Here is a 16,668-nt window from a genome sequence, read left to right on the forward strand (position 1 = left end):
TTATTGCCTCTGTTGCAAATTACTTTGGTTGGAGAGTATTGCACTGTACTAGTAACTATTAAGAACAACTTATTTTTTTAATGATTATATACATAGATCTTTGAATAATTTCACATCTTCCTTCCCTGTATTGGAGTTTGATATATTTTGTCAACCTTTCTAGGCTTGCCTTGGCTTGATCTACACAGTGTATGTGGACAGCCTGAATGTGTCACTGGAGACTCTCATTGCAAATCTGTGTTCATGCCTTGTCCCTGCTTCTGGAGGGTCTCAGGTAAATGGGCAGGGGGGCTAGGGGAGGAAAGGGTATTTTTCCAGTTAATTTAATTTATGAAGAAAACAAAAAATAAATTCTTGAGATATTTTTGAAGAAAAAAAAAGATCATAGTTCAGCTGAGTGCTTTCCCTGTGGCCTGTGAGTGCTTTCCCTGTGGCCTATCTTCTAAAGACAGCAAAAATTCCATTCCAGGATAAGGTCAAAGGGTTAATTTTGTCACCGAGTTGGCTTTTACAGGGCACATTAACAAATTAAGCAGTTTGTATAAGTTTAGTTTTTAAATAATAATGTGTTCAAGTAATATTTTTGCTTGCTACAGAATTTTTTTAAAGGCTTTTTTCCTTTACCATTTTCTAACATAAACTTCATATCACTTCACTTACATGTTTTTTCCTTGTTGGAGTTCAGGATTTCACTGGTTGTTTCTTCGATAACTAATTTAAATTTTTATTTTCATCATTTGTTTTTTAAATGCTAGAAAAGTAACTCAAATGTGGTTTCCTCAGGGGAATTAAAAAAATGCAAGTAGCCCATGCATTCAAAAATTGATATAAAGTTTTCTAGTAAACAGACATCTTTCTGCTTTTCATTTGTGCTTTCTGTGAGCAGAAAATCAGGTTTGCTTCTTGACTTACTTTTTATAAATTATTCCTATACATTTGTGGGATTTTGGTAAGCCAGTTGAGTCTTCTGTGTTTGGTTTTTGCTTTTATGCTGTGGCCCTGATGGGAAGTGATGGTCCTTACTATGAAACACACCAGAAAACTACACGTGCAAATGGCAACATTTTAAAAAGTCAATTACATATGCAGCTTCCCACTCGACCTATGGGTTTTCAACCCTCTTGAAATCCTACAGCTTCCTAATTCTGTTCTGGTTTTGCCATAGCCCTGGCTGCTGTGGGACTTCCTTAGTGCAGAAGGGTCAGAGTGTCCTGTCAGCTTTGCCAAGCTCTGCCTTGCTGCTCTCCAGGCTGCCACATCTCTGCTTTTTCTATCCTAGGCTTTTGGCTTTGAAGGGGAGTAATCAGATTTTATCCCCTCATCAGAAACCCCCTTTTCCAGTGGTATTTGAGCCTCATATTTTTGATTTTGGTGATCCACCTGAGCTTCTGGCTCTGCTTCTATCCTTTCTTTTTTCTCCCTGTCCATAAATGCAGCTTTTCTCAGTGGCTGTTTGCTCTGCTAGAAGAGGAAGGAAAAGTCATGCTCTTCTGATTGTTCTTTGTTCTGCTTTCTCTCCTCAATTAAAATGCTCACTCATTTCCAACTTAAGTTTGCTACTGTCAAACTGTCATTTAAATCAGAAATTAAGTGTTTCTCCTTTCTTATGCCTTATGCTTGCAGGGCTGAAGGTGAGTGATAGTGAATTGTATGTATGAGAGTGGGAGCACTCTTGTAGCATTTCTTTCCAGAAAGAGTCAGCTGTGAAAAGGGTTCCTGACCTGCACCCAGGCCTGCTGCTGCAGTGCTGGGGCAGAGCATCTCTGCTACAGCTCAGGGACTTCTTTGGGTTTACTGGGAAGATTTTTAAATACTTGCTGTGCAGCAGGCAGAGCTGGCTGCCTTCCTGCATTCCCCACCTTTGCTGCCATACAGAGTGAAGATTTACCACACAGAAATGCCCCCAGCCCACGGGAGTCTGGTTGGAGGGAGCTGCTTGGCATCACTCAGTGCTTGAGTGCCATGTGGATGTGCCCACAGGACAGCGAGGGCGTGTGGCAATCACTGTCCCCAAATTATATTTCAGATCTGTTTGACTTTAAGTTTCTCTATACAAAATAAATAATTTTTTCAGTATGAATCACTTATCTGTATGATGACAGATTGTTCATTCTATATAAATTAAATTTTAAAAAATTCTTTCTACAGAAATTGTTTTCTTTGGGAGCTGGAGACCGACAGCTGATACAGACTCCTCTACATGATAGCCTTCCTGTTACAGGCACCAGTGTGGCTCTTCTCTTTCAGCAACTGGGTATGTCTAGGCCTGCTCTGAAAAAAAAATTATTTTTCTAAATTATAAAGTGAGATATTTTCTCTTCTAATTCAATTCTAATCATGTGCCAAGAAAGCTGCATGGTAAATATTAATTTCTTTTGAATGAAAGAATGATTGACTGTGCTTTTACACCCTAATAAGACATTCAGAGAACCTTTCTGTGCAGCCTGCCTGTGGCAGGCTTATTTCCAGTATTAGAGAATCATGGAATTGTTTGGGTTGGAAGGGACCTTCAAAGGTCATCTAGTCCAATCCCACCATGTAGTATCTGTGAGTTACTGGGGCAGAAGTGAGTGTGGCCCCTATGTAATCACACAAACATTCCTGTAAAAAGATTCCCTGCTCCACTCCCCTTGGATACTGTACAAACTCCAAAGAAAACCAGGGAGGTTTGTAATAGAGCTGGTGTGACCAAAAAGTTCCTATAGTTCTGTTGTTATCTGTTTGTCCCAATCTTTCAAGAAGATTCTCTAACACAATCCTCACCAAATGTTTTCTTGTTCATTACAATTACAGCATTGCATGTCTGTTACCTGGGTACCTCAGAACTGATCTTGTCTGCCATTAAATCATGACACTTTTAGTCTTTGTTCCATTGGTTTGTGAAGTGACTTTGAATCATAAACTTGTAGCAGCACTGGATAAGGGCACAATTAATCATCTTTTCTGATCCTGTGAATCTCAGTTTTACTCTTGAGCTACCAGATGGCCTCAGGAGATGTGTTGTCATCCATTCTTCTCTCAAACAGGCAGTAAGAATGAATGAAACCAGAAAAATAACAGTGAACAACACTAAGCTTATGTCACAGAAAGCAGTATCAGATCTGATGAGCTCAATGCCATCTCCTACTAGGATGATTTAATTGTATCCTTCCAAAAAGGAATATTATTCCAAAAAGAAGATTTTAATTTTTTTTTATAGTAGTTTAAAGATAAGAAAAATTGTGGCTACCACGGTATATAGGTGCTACTTAACTTCATCACAGTCCTGATGTTTTACTTAGCTTATTATGTCAAGATTCATTAGGATTGCTTGCTCTGATCAGATTGCAGGCAATGTTTTGAATGTGGACAGACATAACAATTTTTCCCCTTTTCTGAAGACATAAAATGTGGTGTGAGATACCATAAGTGCAGCAGGTTACACCATATGGTATGTTGTTCTCTAAGTGTAGTGTATGTGGTAACTGATGTGAGGTGGTTTTTTTAGTCAGTTCTAGTGAAGGTTGCTATAAATTCACAGTTCAGAAAATGTCAAAGAAAGTGAGGCTTTCAATTAGTTTTTACGGAACTACCTTGTCTTCTGGCACCTGGCTTTTCTATGCAAATTGGGATTGGAGTGTTTTGTCACAGGATCAGGCTGAGGAAATTAGTGAGGACAAATCTGAAAAGTGACTGTATGCATCAGATTTATAGAGGGAAGCCATGGAGATGGAGTGGGAATGTAAATATATGGAAAACTGAGGCCAATCTTTTTCTCTAGTCTTACTGAGAGAATATTTTGCAGGGCAAGTTTTTAAAATTCCTCTTATTGTGTATAGAACAGAATAACAAAACTTTCGTATGAGAATTTAGCATTTCTTTCCAACACATATGGTTTAATTCAATATTGTTAACCACATGTTATAAGAGGGTTAATATATACAGATGGATGGCATGTAAATTCCTAAATCTACTGTAGCAGAGTATTGAAGAGTTTGGAGTTTAACCAGGACTAGATTGTTGTGCTAGCAGTCAAAAATCCTTTACCTTTATATTTTGAATTTGTGTCATTTCTTATTAGCTCCTTTACGTTTTTCAATATCTCTACCCCCAATTTACTCTTTTTCTACCATCTCATCCTTATTTTCCCATAGTCCATTAGCCTTTCTGCTGTCTGCTTTCTGTGCTTTTGCTGCTCTTCTGCCTTATTTTCTCCTTCCAGTAAATGTTTGGAGGTTCCATCTTTCTTGCTTTGTGGTGCCTTGTAAGAAATGTGAGTCAGTGTTCACCAGATGTCCTTTCCAGGGCACATAAGGATAAGATGATCAGCAGGAGGAGGGGGAGAGAAAGGGAGATAAGGAAGGAAAACTCACTGCTCAGTTTTCTAGTTAGTGATGCTTCAACTGGCATGAAGAAGGGAGAGTCTGAAGAAAGTGCATGGCTATAAAACTTGGCAAATCTTGTCATGAGAAGTTTATAGGCTTACATCCTGTTTCCCTGAAGGGGATCATGCAAGCTCATGGACAAAAAGAAGAGTTGTCTCCCTCCTTTTCTGTTGCAGCAGGACTTTGTCTTTTACAAGACTATAAGAGCAATCAGGAATAGTTTTCTAATGGCCTTCCATGGGCCTTCTTGTTGTGTCTCCCTATTTTTTGGTGTGGCAAGAGTGGCTCAGCTGCCTGGGAATGGGCCTGGTATTAGTTAAGGAATGTGCAAATAAGTTGGCAGGTAGATTCTTTTTTAAAGCAAATACTTGAACACTTTATAAGAGTCTCCTTTTCCCACCTCCTAGTTTTGACCACTGATTTTTTGTTTTGTTTTGTTTTGTTTTTTGGTTTTTTTGTGTTTTGGGGGGGTTGTTTGAGGTTTTTTCCCATATGTGCCTCAGTTGCCAGTTAATGTATCTAAGTATCTGGGGATACAGCACAAGGGTGGAATTGTCTTGTGTCTCAAAGGACGCAGATTAGAAAATGTTTGTGTTTTCATAGTGTACCTCACTTTCCAGAACAGCACAAAATTCCATTCCCATGTAGGTGATGGGCTGTCATCATGTTCTTAGTGCCAAGGCTTGTTAATTCCAAGTTGCTGTCTGGATTTACTAAAAACAGAGTTGTTAATACAGCTACACGTGCCTGTTTGCAATGGTTGTTAACTGTAAAAGGAGGACCAGGAAATAAAAACAGACTGTTTAAAATAAATTCTCATTTATTCTCACCTTTCATGCAGTCTCATGAAGAGTTAAATGCAGTGAATCCAGGAGACTGTGGTAGAACCCACTGGCTCATCCCTTTGAGAAAGTTTATTTTCCTAAGATAAGGCCTAATTCTTTCTGCTGGAGATCACAGCTGAACTTGTCAGAAGTTCTTGTGCTTCTTGGAACAATATTCACACTTGCTTTGTTTCTCTTGCCTGGTTGGAACAGGAGCTTGATGTGTATTTGTCTCTCTCCAACCTGGGCTGAAGCTTTCTGCTGCTGTTCAGTCTTTCAGGGGCAGCTGTTGTCCCATCCAGACTCATGTTCAGGACACAAATATTGACCAGAGCATTTGTCCAATACCAACACGCTCAGTTATTTCTCTGCTGGCACAAGGCACTTCATCCTATCTCAATTATTAACAGAAAATTGAAGAGTAGCTAGAAAAGTATTTGTGAAGTGCATAAATCAGCTTTTTAAAAATAGCTTTCTTGGAGGAAGGTGGGCAGCAAGACAACGTGTATCACTATGAATAGATACAAAAGTAATTTCAACATTTATTTTGAGAACTATTGTGCAATAGTAGCCTCATCATGCTTTTTCTGCTTGGCAGGATAACACCATGTCAGCAGATGACCCTCCCTGCATTACCAAGTGCACAGCATATCTGGAAACAGACCTTATTTGTTCTTAGGCGTTAAACTACAGTTGGGAAAAATATCCCCAAAGGTTTTAAGCTTAGTAATAAGGAACAGCAGTCTTTGACATTTTAAATAATACCTTATTTTTTATTTTAAAAAACCTAATATATAGGAATAGTGTGACAAAAACCAGGACTGTAGCTGGATCACTAGAAATCACTTAATCAATAAAGGATTAGGTGGAAAAACAGGAATCATAAAGTTACTTTTAAAAATAATGCATGGTAGCAAGAAGACTTTCAGTATTCTTCTATTTCTTGTTCTCTGTTAGTAAGATGGTAGGCATCTATAGAAGCTTCAAAATGCACTAACTTTCTTCAGGCTCAAAGGAGATTTAGGTTATATTTAGGTTATATTTCTCTCCTGTCTCACTGCATTAACTGTACATTCCTAAGTTTCTGCCTTAAGCTCTTTTCTCCAGACTCCAGCCCTACTTGCCTTCTCCATGTGGGTACTCAGCAGTGATGTATTCAGTCCTTTGAGTCTGAGACACACGCACCTCCATCTCCCCAAGAAGCAATTTTTTTTTTCCCAAAAGAAGCCAGGACAAAAAATTAGTGACCTAAGGACCAAAACAAAAACCTAAGGTTTAGCCAGCACTTTTCATTTTTGCACATTTCAAGGCCTGGTAGCATGAATCACATTGCTAAGCTGAGCAGAACAATTATGAAAATTTTTTTTCCTGAATAATTTCTCTCTTCTTTCCAAATACTTAATCAAAGACAAAAGAGTTTTCCTTCCTTTCCTTCTTGTTTATTCTCGTATCAGGTCTGTTTTCCTATGTCCTTATTTCCCCTGTTCTGCTTTGTTTGCCTGTGCTTGTTTTCTTCTTATCTTAAATTCACCACTCTAAGTATTTTCAGTAAAATCACACTGACTTTGTGTTAAAAAGAAAGTAATTTTTTAGTGGTAAAAATGGCACTTAGAAGTAAATTCTGCTTTGAATCTTCTGGACAAAGACACAAGGTAAGGGTGCTTTGGAATCCAGAGCTGTGTAGAATAGAGATTAAAAAGGTGGAATGACACAAGCATGAATGGTCATGGTAGGTGGAGTCAGGCTTGTTGCTTGGCAAGCTTGTCTTTGATTTGTCCAAATTATGATGTAACTGAAAGTGTTAAACATCATTATCCTTCAGCCTTTTTATGTGTCTTAAAATATTTTTTAAGTAGCAATGGTGTGAGTACCATTAGACAGTACATGGATCCTGTAAAAAAGAGTACTCAAAAATAATATAGTACAGTTGAAGACTGCAGTGTCATTAAATATCTGTAATTCCAGATCTCAAAAATGATTGATTGATTAAACTTCTAAAGATTATTACAGTTGCACAAAATATAAATACTAGGGAAGATGTTTGTGGTGATGGGGGAGTTGCTAAGCAGGGAAGTACTTCAGTACAAGCACTTTTAAATGCTGCACTCCAGCATTGATGTATTTTCTTAATGTGACTATTCAATTCCAAATTTCAACACTGTGACTTGGGACTCAGAAGTTCAGAGTGTTCTCTGTCCTTTTGCTCTGCTTGCATGTTCCTGTCTTTCTTTTGCATCAGAGCAGATACTTCTCTGATACCACAGAGAGCTGCTTGAAATTAAATAATTAAACAACAACAAGCAAGCAAAAAGAAGTGAACTATTTTCCATGGAGTGACACTGACAGAGATGATTTCTGTTGGTTTAAACAGTTGTGGAGCCAAACCCTGTTAATGTTACATGGTGATAAATCCAGTCAAAACATAATGATGGGATTGTATATTAGTTGTCATACCCGTTTAGAATTTTTTGGAGTTGTGTATTCAAGTGCACAGAAGTAAAAGAAATGCTGTATTTTCTCATTTTTCAGATTTGCTGGAAGTTAGTGAAGAATGGTGAAGACTTAGGTTTTTTTTTAATATAATGAATATACTGTAATTATTTTATGTTCAAAAATTTGTTTGGACAAGATCTTAATTGCTTCAGCATTATTTTAATTATTTTTAATTGAGATGTACTACTCCAGCTCTGTTTGGAAGTGGATATTTGTATGTGCCAAGGGATTTTAAACTGACAAGCTTGCACTTTACAGCTTTGGCTAACTTATGAAAACCACATTTTCAGCATGGTTCTGTAGTTGTGCCAGTATCACACAGCAGATGTTCTGCTCTCAGAAGAAATCTGTGCAAAGGCTGGGAGTTGAGCAGGCTCTGTCCTTGGTTCTTACAAGTGCTGTTTCCTTTGGAGGAGGATGTCATGGCACTGGGCAGCCCCTGGGCACTCCTGGCAGGGCTGGGCTGGAGGCCAGCACAGCTGGGCACAGCTGCACAGCTTTGGCTCAGGCTCTGGGGGAAGAGCTGTGTGAACCATGGCAAAAGGAGGGGCTCCTTGGCCTTTTGGCTTTCCTTAAGCTCAGCCCACGTGCCCAGGGCCAGCCCAAGCCATGGTTCTGGTGCCCTCTGTGAGCCGGGTCCTCACCCCGGGGCTGCTCCCGCTGCCTTGCTCTAACTCACGGCCTGGGCTGGCCCTGCGGTCCCTGGCCACTGTCACTGGCCTCATCCTGAGCTGGCCATGCCAGCCTGGCTCCTGACTGTGCCTCCTCATCTCTATGCCCTCGGCTGGCTGTCACCAGAGCCACCCTGCCCCTCTCTTCTGGGTGCTCTGGGTGTTGGCCAGGGCACTGCCCCCCTCCCCCTTGCTCCCCTTTGCCCTCTGTTCTGCAGATGCTGATCCCTGGCTGCTGGTGCTTCTTCAATTTTCACTGCTTACCTTCAAAAAACCTTGAGCTGCTACTTTAGTATTGGTTCTTCACAGTAAGTTTGGTTCTCTTTGATGTTAAAAATCAAACTTTGTAAGTCCTACAAGAGATGAAGTCATGCACCACAACTTCCTGGTATAATTTGATTCTGGGGAAGAGAACAAGATTTTAAAACTGTATTATTTTCTTGATCTTAAAATGTGAACACTGATCAATTTCTGCATTTTGCACTAAAACTGGCTTCATCTGTTACCTGTCTTTCTAATGTTTTATTACTTCCCAATACCTGCCTCAGAAATTATGATGTGAGCAGTGGGGCTATAAACAGTCCAGCCTACAGAGCAACATAAACAGTATAACCCTACCGTGATAATTAGAATAACTTATTGAATCAAAAGGAGTAATACTGAATTATAGTGTGCCTCAAATGAGTTTGTTTTTGTGGTAGCTAATTTTTAAACTCAAAATACTTGTAGGATATGCTTTACATTTTTATTTTGAATGAAAGTAAAAGTAGTCCTACTGCTTAAAAACTGTAGCTTCCTTTAGAAAACATAAATCTCAAAATAATGTAGAGTCTGAAATGAATATTTAAATTTGTTGGTCATATTATAGCTCCTACTGGCTTCTAGAGGCTGCTTTTTTGAGCAGTGTTAGGGTTTTCTGCTGTACTCTATATTTTTAGTTTATTTTATATCAGAGACCATATGTATTTACCATTTGCTGATTTTTACATCAGTGTTGTTCAGGGAGAAGTCACAAGTTAGAGAGGCAGGTGAGCACCAAGAATAGGCAAATACGAAAAGCTCATGAGTTATTTAAGGTTGGAAGTTAAAAGGTAATTTCTAACTGTAGGATGAGAAACATCCTGAAACACCTCCTGATGGGAATAGTAACGCAAAGCATCAGTGCATTTAAGATGAAGCTTGATCAGTTTGGGGTTGTCTGATATAGCCATGATGGGAAAAGCCTGGACTCTTTCACTGTTTATAGACCCTTCAGTCCCATATATTCTAAATCCAGGATCTATTAAAATACCCAGAATTTTTGCTTTTGGCTTCGTTTGTTGACACTTTGAGTAATGTTTTCTGTAATAAAATAACTTGTCATTATTTTAATTCTGGTTTAGGGTAGATAAAATGTTCAGCCTCTCATGTAATGTATTTTATGCCAACAGATGACAATACCAAATTACTGTATAAATGGGAAAAGACATTCCTGATGAATATATATATGTATTTGTATGGCTGGGAGACATTATGAAAGGGTCACTGCACAGTCAGCACGTGAGCTGGCTTATACTTGTTGACTAAGAAAATCCTGGTGTCTTTGACATACAGCAAGAATATTTTAATATTTCATTATGTAGGGCAGCAAAGCAATGAGAGATGTAATCTGCAGAGCATATGAAGAGTCCAAATGCAGGCATTTTCAGTACATTAATACCCGTAACAGGGAAATGCATTCAGGGTCAATGTGGTGCCCTTTTCACATCTTATCTTTATGAGATTTTAGTGATATAAACCAGAACTTTTTTTACTGTCAGGTTGTTGACAAACTTCTCACCTAGCTCACTTAGTTTTTTTTCCTTTCTATGGAACATCATGTATCCTGTGATGGGAACACACATAACTTTTGTTGGTTTTTAGCAGCATGTGTAATTAAATGAGGACTGTTTTATTGAAGTGTATACACTTCCAATCAGTGTTTGATCTTAATAAATTCTATACTCTTCAGCCTATGGGACCTGGCATCACATGAGTGGATGCTGTTGGCTTATGTTCTAGTTTCAGTTTAAATCCCACTGGCTGGTGAGCTGCAATTAGCTCCATAACCCAGCCAGAGAGAATTTACCATTCAAGCTTTCCAAGTAGATTTGTGTAGTCCATCAAAGGACAAATAGATTATGAAGGGATTTGATGTGGCATTTACTGCTAATGGGGCCTCACTGCTGCAAGAGCAGAACAAAAGGAAAGTGTTCTTTTAGATGCTGTTGGAAATAAAGAAACATTGTCATGGTGAATTTTATACAGGGACTCTTCTGCACTTCAAGTAAAGGCACTTTGTGGACAGTCTCTGAGGCTTCATTTCCCCAGCAGCCAAGCAGATGATCCTGTCTGGAATGTCCCCTTCCAGTTGCACAGTGCTGCCCCATCTCCTTTGCTGCAGTGGTGCTTGACTCAGCCACGCTGAGCAGTTTTATCTCACCAAGTTAACAGAAGAAGTTTGGAGGGTGGAAGGAGGGAGGGTCCCATCTGTTTTCTGTCAGCAGTCTCAGGTTGTGGTTTGATGCTGTGGTTAAATCAGCCCAATGGCCAAGGGCTGCAGTGGGAACAGACCCATCCCTCTGCTGGCTTGAGCTCACCCCCTCCTGCGAGCTTCGCTGCAGCTGCAGGGAAAGCAGCAGCAGCAGCAGCATCCCTGCCAGGGAGAGCCAGAGATTGCAGCCAGGCAATGCAAACCATTCCTTCAGTACATCCTGCTCTGCTTCTGTTTGTTTGGCACGTGGGGATACCCTGGGGGCTTGCTCAGCACCCCCTGAGATGCTGTTGCTGTGGTGGAAGGAGTCTGAAATGAGTTGGAGGCACCATAGTTCTTATATCCAATATTTCTTGCAGTGTTCTGTGGTTTTCAGCACAGCAAAGCACACAACGTAAGATGCTCACTTATATCCACTCTGAACTTGTATTACTCTTTCAGTGAGACAAAGCGTGCAGTTGTTTATTTTATGGAAATTATAAATCTGAGAAATAATATTTATTATAAGTTATTATAAGTAAATCAGCTTGAAGCTGTGTATCTGATAAAGGGCTGTAGTTGATGTGCTTTTTTTAAAAGAAAACATTTCAAACAAGAGAAAATTTTCAGATTGCAGTTTGCTCTATAACAGTCCACTGAAATTTATTTAAACTATTAAGTGAAAATATGTTTTGTGATATTTGAGGAGAGAGTTATTTTCTATTTACAGCAGGATTTCAGAAAACACATCCCAGAAGAGTATAAAGTAATTATAGTTTTTCAGAGATGAGCAAAATGTAAGCTCCAAAAAGCAAATGTCTAATAAATAGACAAAAAAATTTCAGAAAGATGCAAAAGAAGCTTGTCTCTGCTCATAGAAAATACTGAAAGGGATCCTACAGGCAACAGATGCCTTTTCTTTCTATTTTTGCTGGTATGAGTGCAGGCAGAACTTTTCTCAATATTCTGAAGCAGCCTTGGTAGTTGTCAAATCACAAGAACTTTCAAAACTGCAATTTCCAAACTTTGGTGTTAATACTTGTTGTGAGAAGGAAAAAAAAAGCATTTCTGTAGACCTTTACTTCCATATATTCAGTCTTGTAAATTCACATTTAAAAGTTTTGCTCTTTAGCTGCATTTTGGGCTGAAGTATCCCTGTCTCAGGAGGTCAGGTAAATCTCAAAGAATTTGACAAAGAATTAAAAAAATTTTGTAAATGTTTTGAAGAGAATCCAAGCATGATCATTAGAGAAAATCAAATGATTTTAAAATTTTTTCATGGTTACAGTTTCACAGTTTCTTCAATTAAATATTTGTCCTTTTATGCTCCTGATATTTATGAATATCAGCCAACAGTAGCTGAAGATTGCTCTTACAGAATATCCTGATCAGCCACATCTGTTCTTGTTGGCTTGGCATTTATTTGGTTATGTTCATATAAAGCTTCTGTAGTAATGTTCCTTGAGAAAGACTTTGTAGTTCCTAGACAGGAAACAGGTATGTTTGCAGTTCCTTGTGTATCCTTGACACTTTTCCTGTGTACAGTTCAAGAAAGACAATACTCTTCTCATTCTTAGATATTTACTTTCTAGGGATCCTACTGGTACTACCCTCACTCTGAATTGCTTTGTTAAAGAACACTTTTTCTGCTTTTAGTGAATACACAAATTATAAAATCTTAAAAATAAATCAGGTTGCTCAAAAAGTTTTAATTATTTAATCCTTCTGAATTTTAAAATATCTGTTGGTGGCTGAACAGAATCCGCCTTGACTTTCTACCATCTATGAATCAATTTGGAGGGATGGTAAACTGCTCTGGTTCTGATTATTTAAATACATCAGCAGTTGCAAATAATTTCTCAAATCTCAATTTTAGATTTGACATCAGGATACAAAGAGACAATTTTGACTAATCAAACTGCTATAGATAATTTTTATAGTGTGTGCTTATTTTTATGATATATGTGGGGGAAAAAAAGGTTTCAGAAAACATCTGGTTCAAACAATAAAATCCTCTTTCTTGAAAGGACAATTCTAAAGAATCAATGAAAGAAATGCACCTGTAAAAACTTCCAAAAACTTGGGAATCTTTCAGGAACACTCTCCCACCTCTACTCATGGAAATTGGCCAGCATTTCAATTCATTAGTGGGTATCCATTATCCCAGTCCACTCAAAATTCTTTTACAGAATTTCATTGAGTTTCTGTTAGTGTGGATCTGTGAGGGTTACACAGAAATTCTGTGTCCTGATATTAGTAATTACCCAGGTAACTTACAATTAGTACACAGATTACTAGTGTACTAATTATCCTAGTAATTATACAGGATTACTGTTTACTTATGATTTTGAAATTATAGATATTTATGGGATTAATATCCAAAACAAATAGCTTCCTATTTTAATTACCTTTCTAGATAAGAGAATAACTAAGCAGAAGATGAGATGTGAAATCAGACATAAAATGAAGCCATATTTCAGCAGAGTAAACTATTACTCAAATCTTAACACTTGCATGCATATGGAGAAACACAGTAGGGGAACAAAACCTTCTGGTTTAATTTGATGTTTAACAGTTCAATATTTAGAAATAGTGCTTCCTACCCTCCCTCTAGGGGAAAAAATGTTAGTCTCATATCTGATTTCTATGAAGATTCTTCTCCTTAAATAAATCTGGTTTTTGTAGCATCTCTCAAACATAATCTGTTTACATGGGCCAGACATAGAATCAGTGGCAAACTTTTAATTGGTAATGCAGGTTGTTTGTATATTTGTGTAATTCAGCTTCCTGCCTTCACATGAAATTGGCATTTACCTTCCTGCTAGTGAATACTTTCTGTACATGAAAGGGTTATTTGTCTGGTTTACCTTCCTATGTCTTTTCTGCTTTGTCAAGAAAATTCACTTAACACAATCATATTAATCTTGAGTTTATCAATCTCCCTTTGGGTATGTAAAGCTTTAAAATACGTATAAGAAATGGTATTGCACTTATCTTTTTCAGGGATGAAAGACTTATTATCTAAACCTTCTATTAAAAATTGTATTTAGCTTTATCATTGTCTTTGGAAAAATAATACATCAGTGATCGTGTTCACTCAAGGTATTGGCAGAGTTATATTTGGAGGCTCAAGAAAGCCAAAGGGCTTTTGCTGCTTCTTTGAGTGGGTCTGGACAGGGGTTTAAGGAAATTGGCAATAATGGAGTGATATCAACATGCAAATGACAGACAGACAGACTGTTTTCTGAGCAGATCATATGCTGTGCTTAATCCCTATTTCTTTGTGCCTTTGTGATTTAGGGTTTGGAGAACAACCATCTGCTTGGCTCAGTGTAGACAGCACAGAGTGGATACTGTTGAACTTTGGGGGAGTGATAGCTGGAGGAATATTTATCCATCAGCTGAAGACATCTTTTTTTATATATATCTCCTAATTTTCACAGTCTTTTTGGTAGCTTTTCATGATCAGTTGGCTTTTGTGGTGTTTATACCAGAATCTCTCTATACGGTCCCCCTGTTTCCTCCTCCCACTCCTCCCACATGTTGGTTTGTAGGGAAGCCTTCATTCCACCCTTCTTACAAAGAACATGCAGAATTCATTGTTCAGATTCTGAATTGCCTTCAGCTCAGTTCCCAAATCAGAAATGCATCTCTAAAAATGGAGGTTGGATTCAGTAGTGCATGTCGCATCCATGTTTCCTTCTGTGGGCTCAGAACTGGGGATGAATTCATGAAATGCTGGATTCTTTGTGTAAGTCTCAGCTGAAGGCTCCATGATGTAGGGGTTGCTTCTTTTCCTCTTGAGTCTGACAAAGCCCAAATAAGTTAATCTCTCGGGGTTCTCATCTGACTCATGTCCTCTGTTTGCCAGCCAAAAGCAGGATAAATTAACCCTCCCAAAGCTCTCTGCTGGCACAGCCAGATTGCTCCCCCATTTGTGAGCAAGCTTGGCTGTGATTCAGCCATGGAGGATGCAGTCCTGCTAAATGCACATTGATCCTGAGCTGAGTGACACAGCAACCATTTGGGTTTCACTCCGTGTAGTTGATTGCAGATACTGTGTGATTTTTGGGTGGACAAATAATGCAGTTTAGCAGATTACCTATGTGAGTGTTGAGTACAGTTGTTGCCTTTTATTTACTAGTTAAGCTTGTATTTTGGTCATTAGCAGAGTTATGCAGCCACATCTAAAAATAAATATGAAAAGAGTTTTGTTTTTCTCTACTCTTTTCCTAGTTATCTTTAGAGCTTGACACTGCCTGGCACAGAACTTGTACTATGCAGTCTCCAGTGGCCTTTCAGAAAGGCTTTTCAGGCTTTGTTGACCCATTTCCTGGATTAGTCTGGCTAAGTTATGGATTATTTTGTCTATTAAGCTTTTTCTTGTGTCCAGTAATTCAAGAATGGCATATTGGCATAATAATGTATTCAATTAGGTGAGTTTCTGAATCCATGTTTATAACTGTTAACAAAAGCCTGAAGAAGTAAGTGGTAATATTTTGATTCCATGCTATATAGAAGACAGTAACTTGTCAAGTAGACTTTGTGTTTGGTGTTTTTTTTAATCATGCTTAAATAAGTACTTAAATTCTAGAACAACAGGAAGCAGGCAGAATGATACATTTGTTGATGTAGGATGTCAGATAATTTAGTACAAATTACAGATTCTTTAAATACTTGAAAACAGTGAAGGTCAGGAAGCTTCCATTCAAAATTTTCCAGCGTATGTATAATATTTTACAGGATGTCTGTCTGTAGACTGCAAAGGGGTAATCTGTAAAAATCAACTTGTTTGTTGTTTTTCATGTTGTCTATTTATGCCCTGACAAATGAGCATCGGATGTAGTGTGGAGTCTGCAGAGCAGCAGAGGGTTCAAGGTTACAGACAGCCAGGATTGTGTCCTGCAGCACGAGGAAACTGGGCTCAGGCTGTCACTTGGAATGGTTTGTTTTCAGTAAACAACTTGGGAGGCTTGGAACAACACCTTGGTGGCTTCCTCGAACAGTTTAATCAATGGCTTCAATGGTTTAAAAAGGAAAGTAGTCAGAAGTCCTACTGTTGATAATTTGTTTGATTCTGTTAGACAGAGGTCTCCCTCACAGTCATTTCACTGCTGATATTCCTGAGAAGATGCATTTCAAAGTACATGTGGAGCAGTAATTTTGTATTGAGTTAGTGTCTGTCTTCTTGAAAACAAGAAAATTCCAGATTAGCTCTCTGTATTGCACACTTAGTTTCATTTATATTATGTATTTTATATTTTTCTGTAGTGCTCACAAAGCATTTAGAGAAAGAAAGAAGGAAAGAAAGAGGGAAAGAGAAGGAAAACACTGGTCAAAGAAGCTGTGTGGGCTCTACAAGCTTTTCAGTCAGTGGAAGTGGTTAGCCTGGGTTTTATTGCCCAAGTGTGTTAGATGCTCTCAAGTTTGGTCTCTTCCGTAGGTTCTGCAAGTAAAGCAGTGTTTTTTTGCTAGCACAGCATAGCTGGGGCTACATCAGGTGCATTCATATCACAGTAAACATTACAAATACACCTTCCATGGCCAGTTAGAGTGTAGTGAACATCTGGGAGACCAAGTCCCAGAATGCAGTGAAAACATGTTTGCAGTTTGTGTTCTGCTATGGGACATCAAGTTAAGTTGTGGGAAGTAGTTGCTGAAAGCAGTCGTTTAAATATCAACTTATATTGGTGCTGATTAAGATACACTGACAAATGCCTTTGTGGAGTACAAACTGAAGCTTTATCTGTGGCCACTAAAATGCAGCAAAACCAGACTTAATTTCCCTAGTGAAACTTTGAAAGCCTCACAAACCATACCATTTC

General features: G+C 38.5%; 1 protein-coding gene across 5 annotated transcripts in view; it reads left to right on the forward strand.

The window, feature by feature from the left end:
- The window catches only part of SBF2 (SET binding factor 2), a 230,197-nt gene that overhangs the window by 112,192 nt on the left and 101,337 nt on the right, over positions 1-16,668 (forward strand). For all 5 annotated transcript variants that reach the window (XM_021529470.4, XM_085580076.1, XM_021529472.4 and 2 more), the window contains exons 5-6: positions 164-274; positions 2,149-2,254. In XM_021529470.4, coding sequence (XP_021385145.3) covers positions 164-274; positions 2,149-2,254 — 217 coding nt within the window. The remainder of the gene's footprint in view (positions 1-163; positions 275-2,148; positions 2,255-16,668) is intronic.

Source organism: Lonchura striata, chromosome 5 (genome assembly GCF_050655825.1).
Source record: "Lonchura striata isolate lonStrDom1 chromosome 5, ASM5065582v1, whole genome shotgun sequence".
Classification (NCBI taxonomy): Eukaryota; Metazoa; Chordata; class Aves; order Passeriformes; family Estrildidae; genus Lonchura; species Lonchura striata.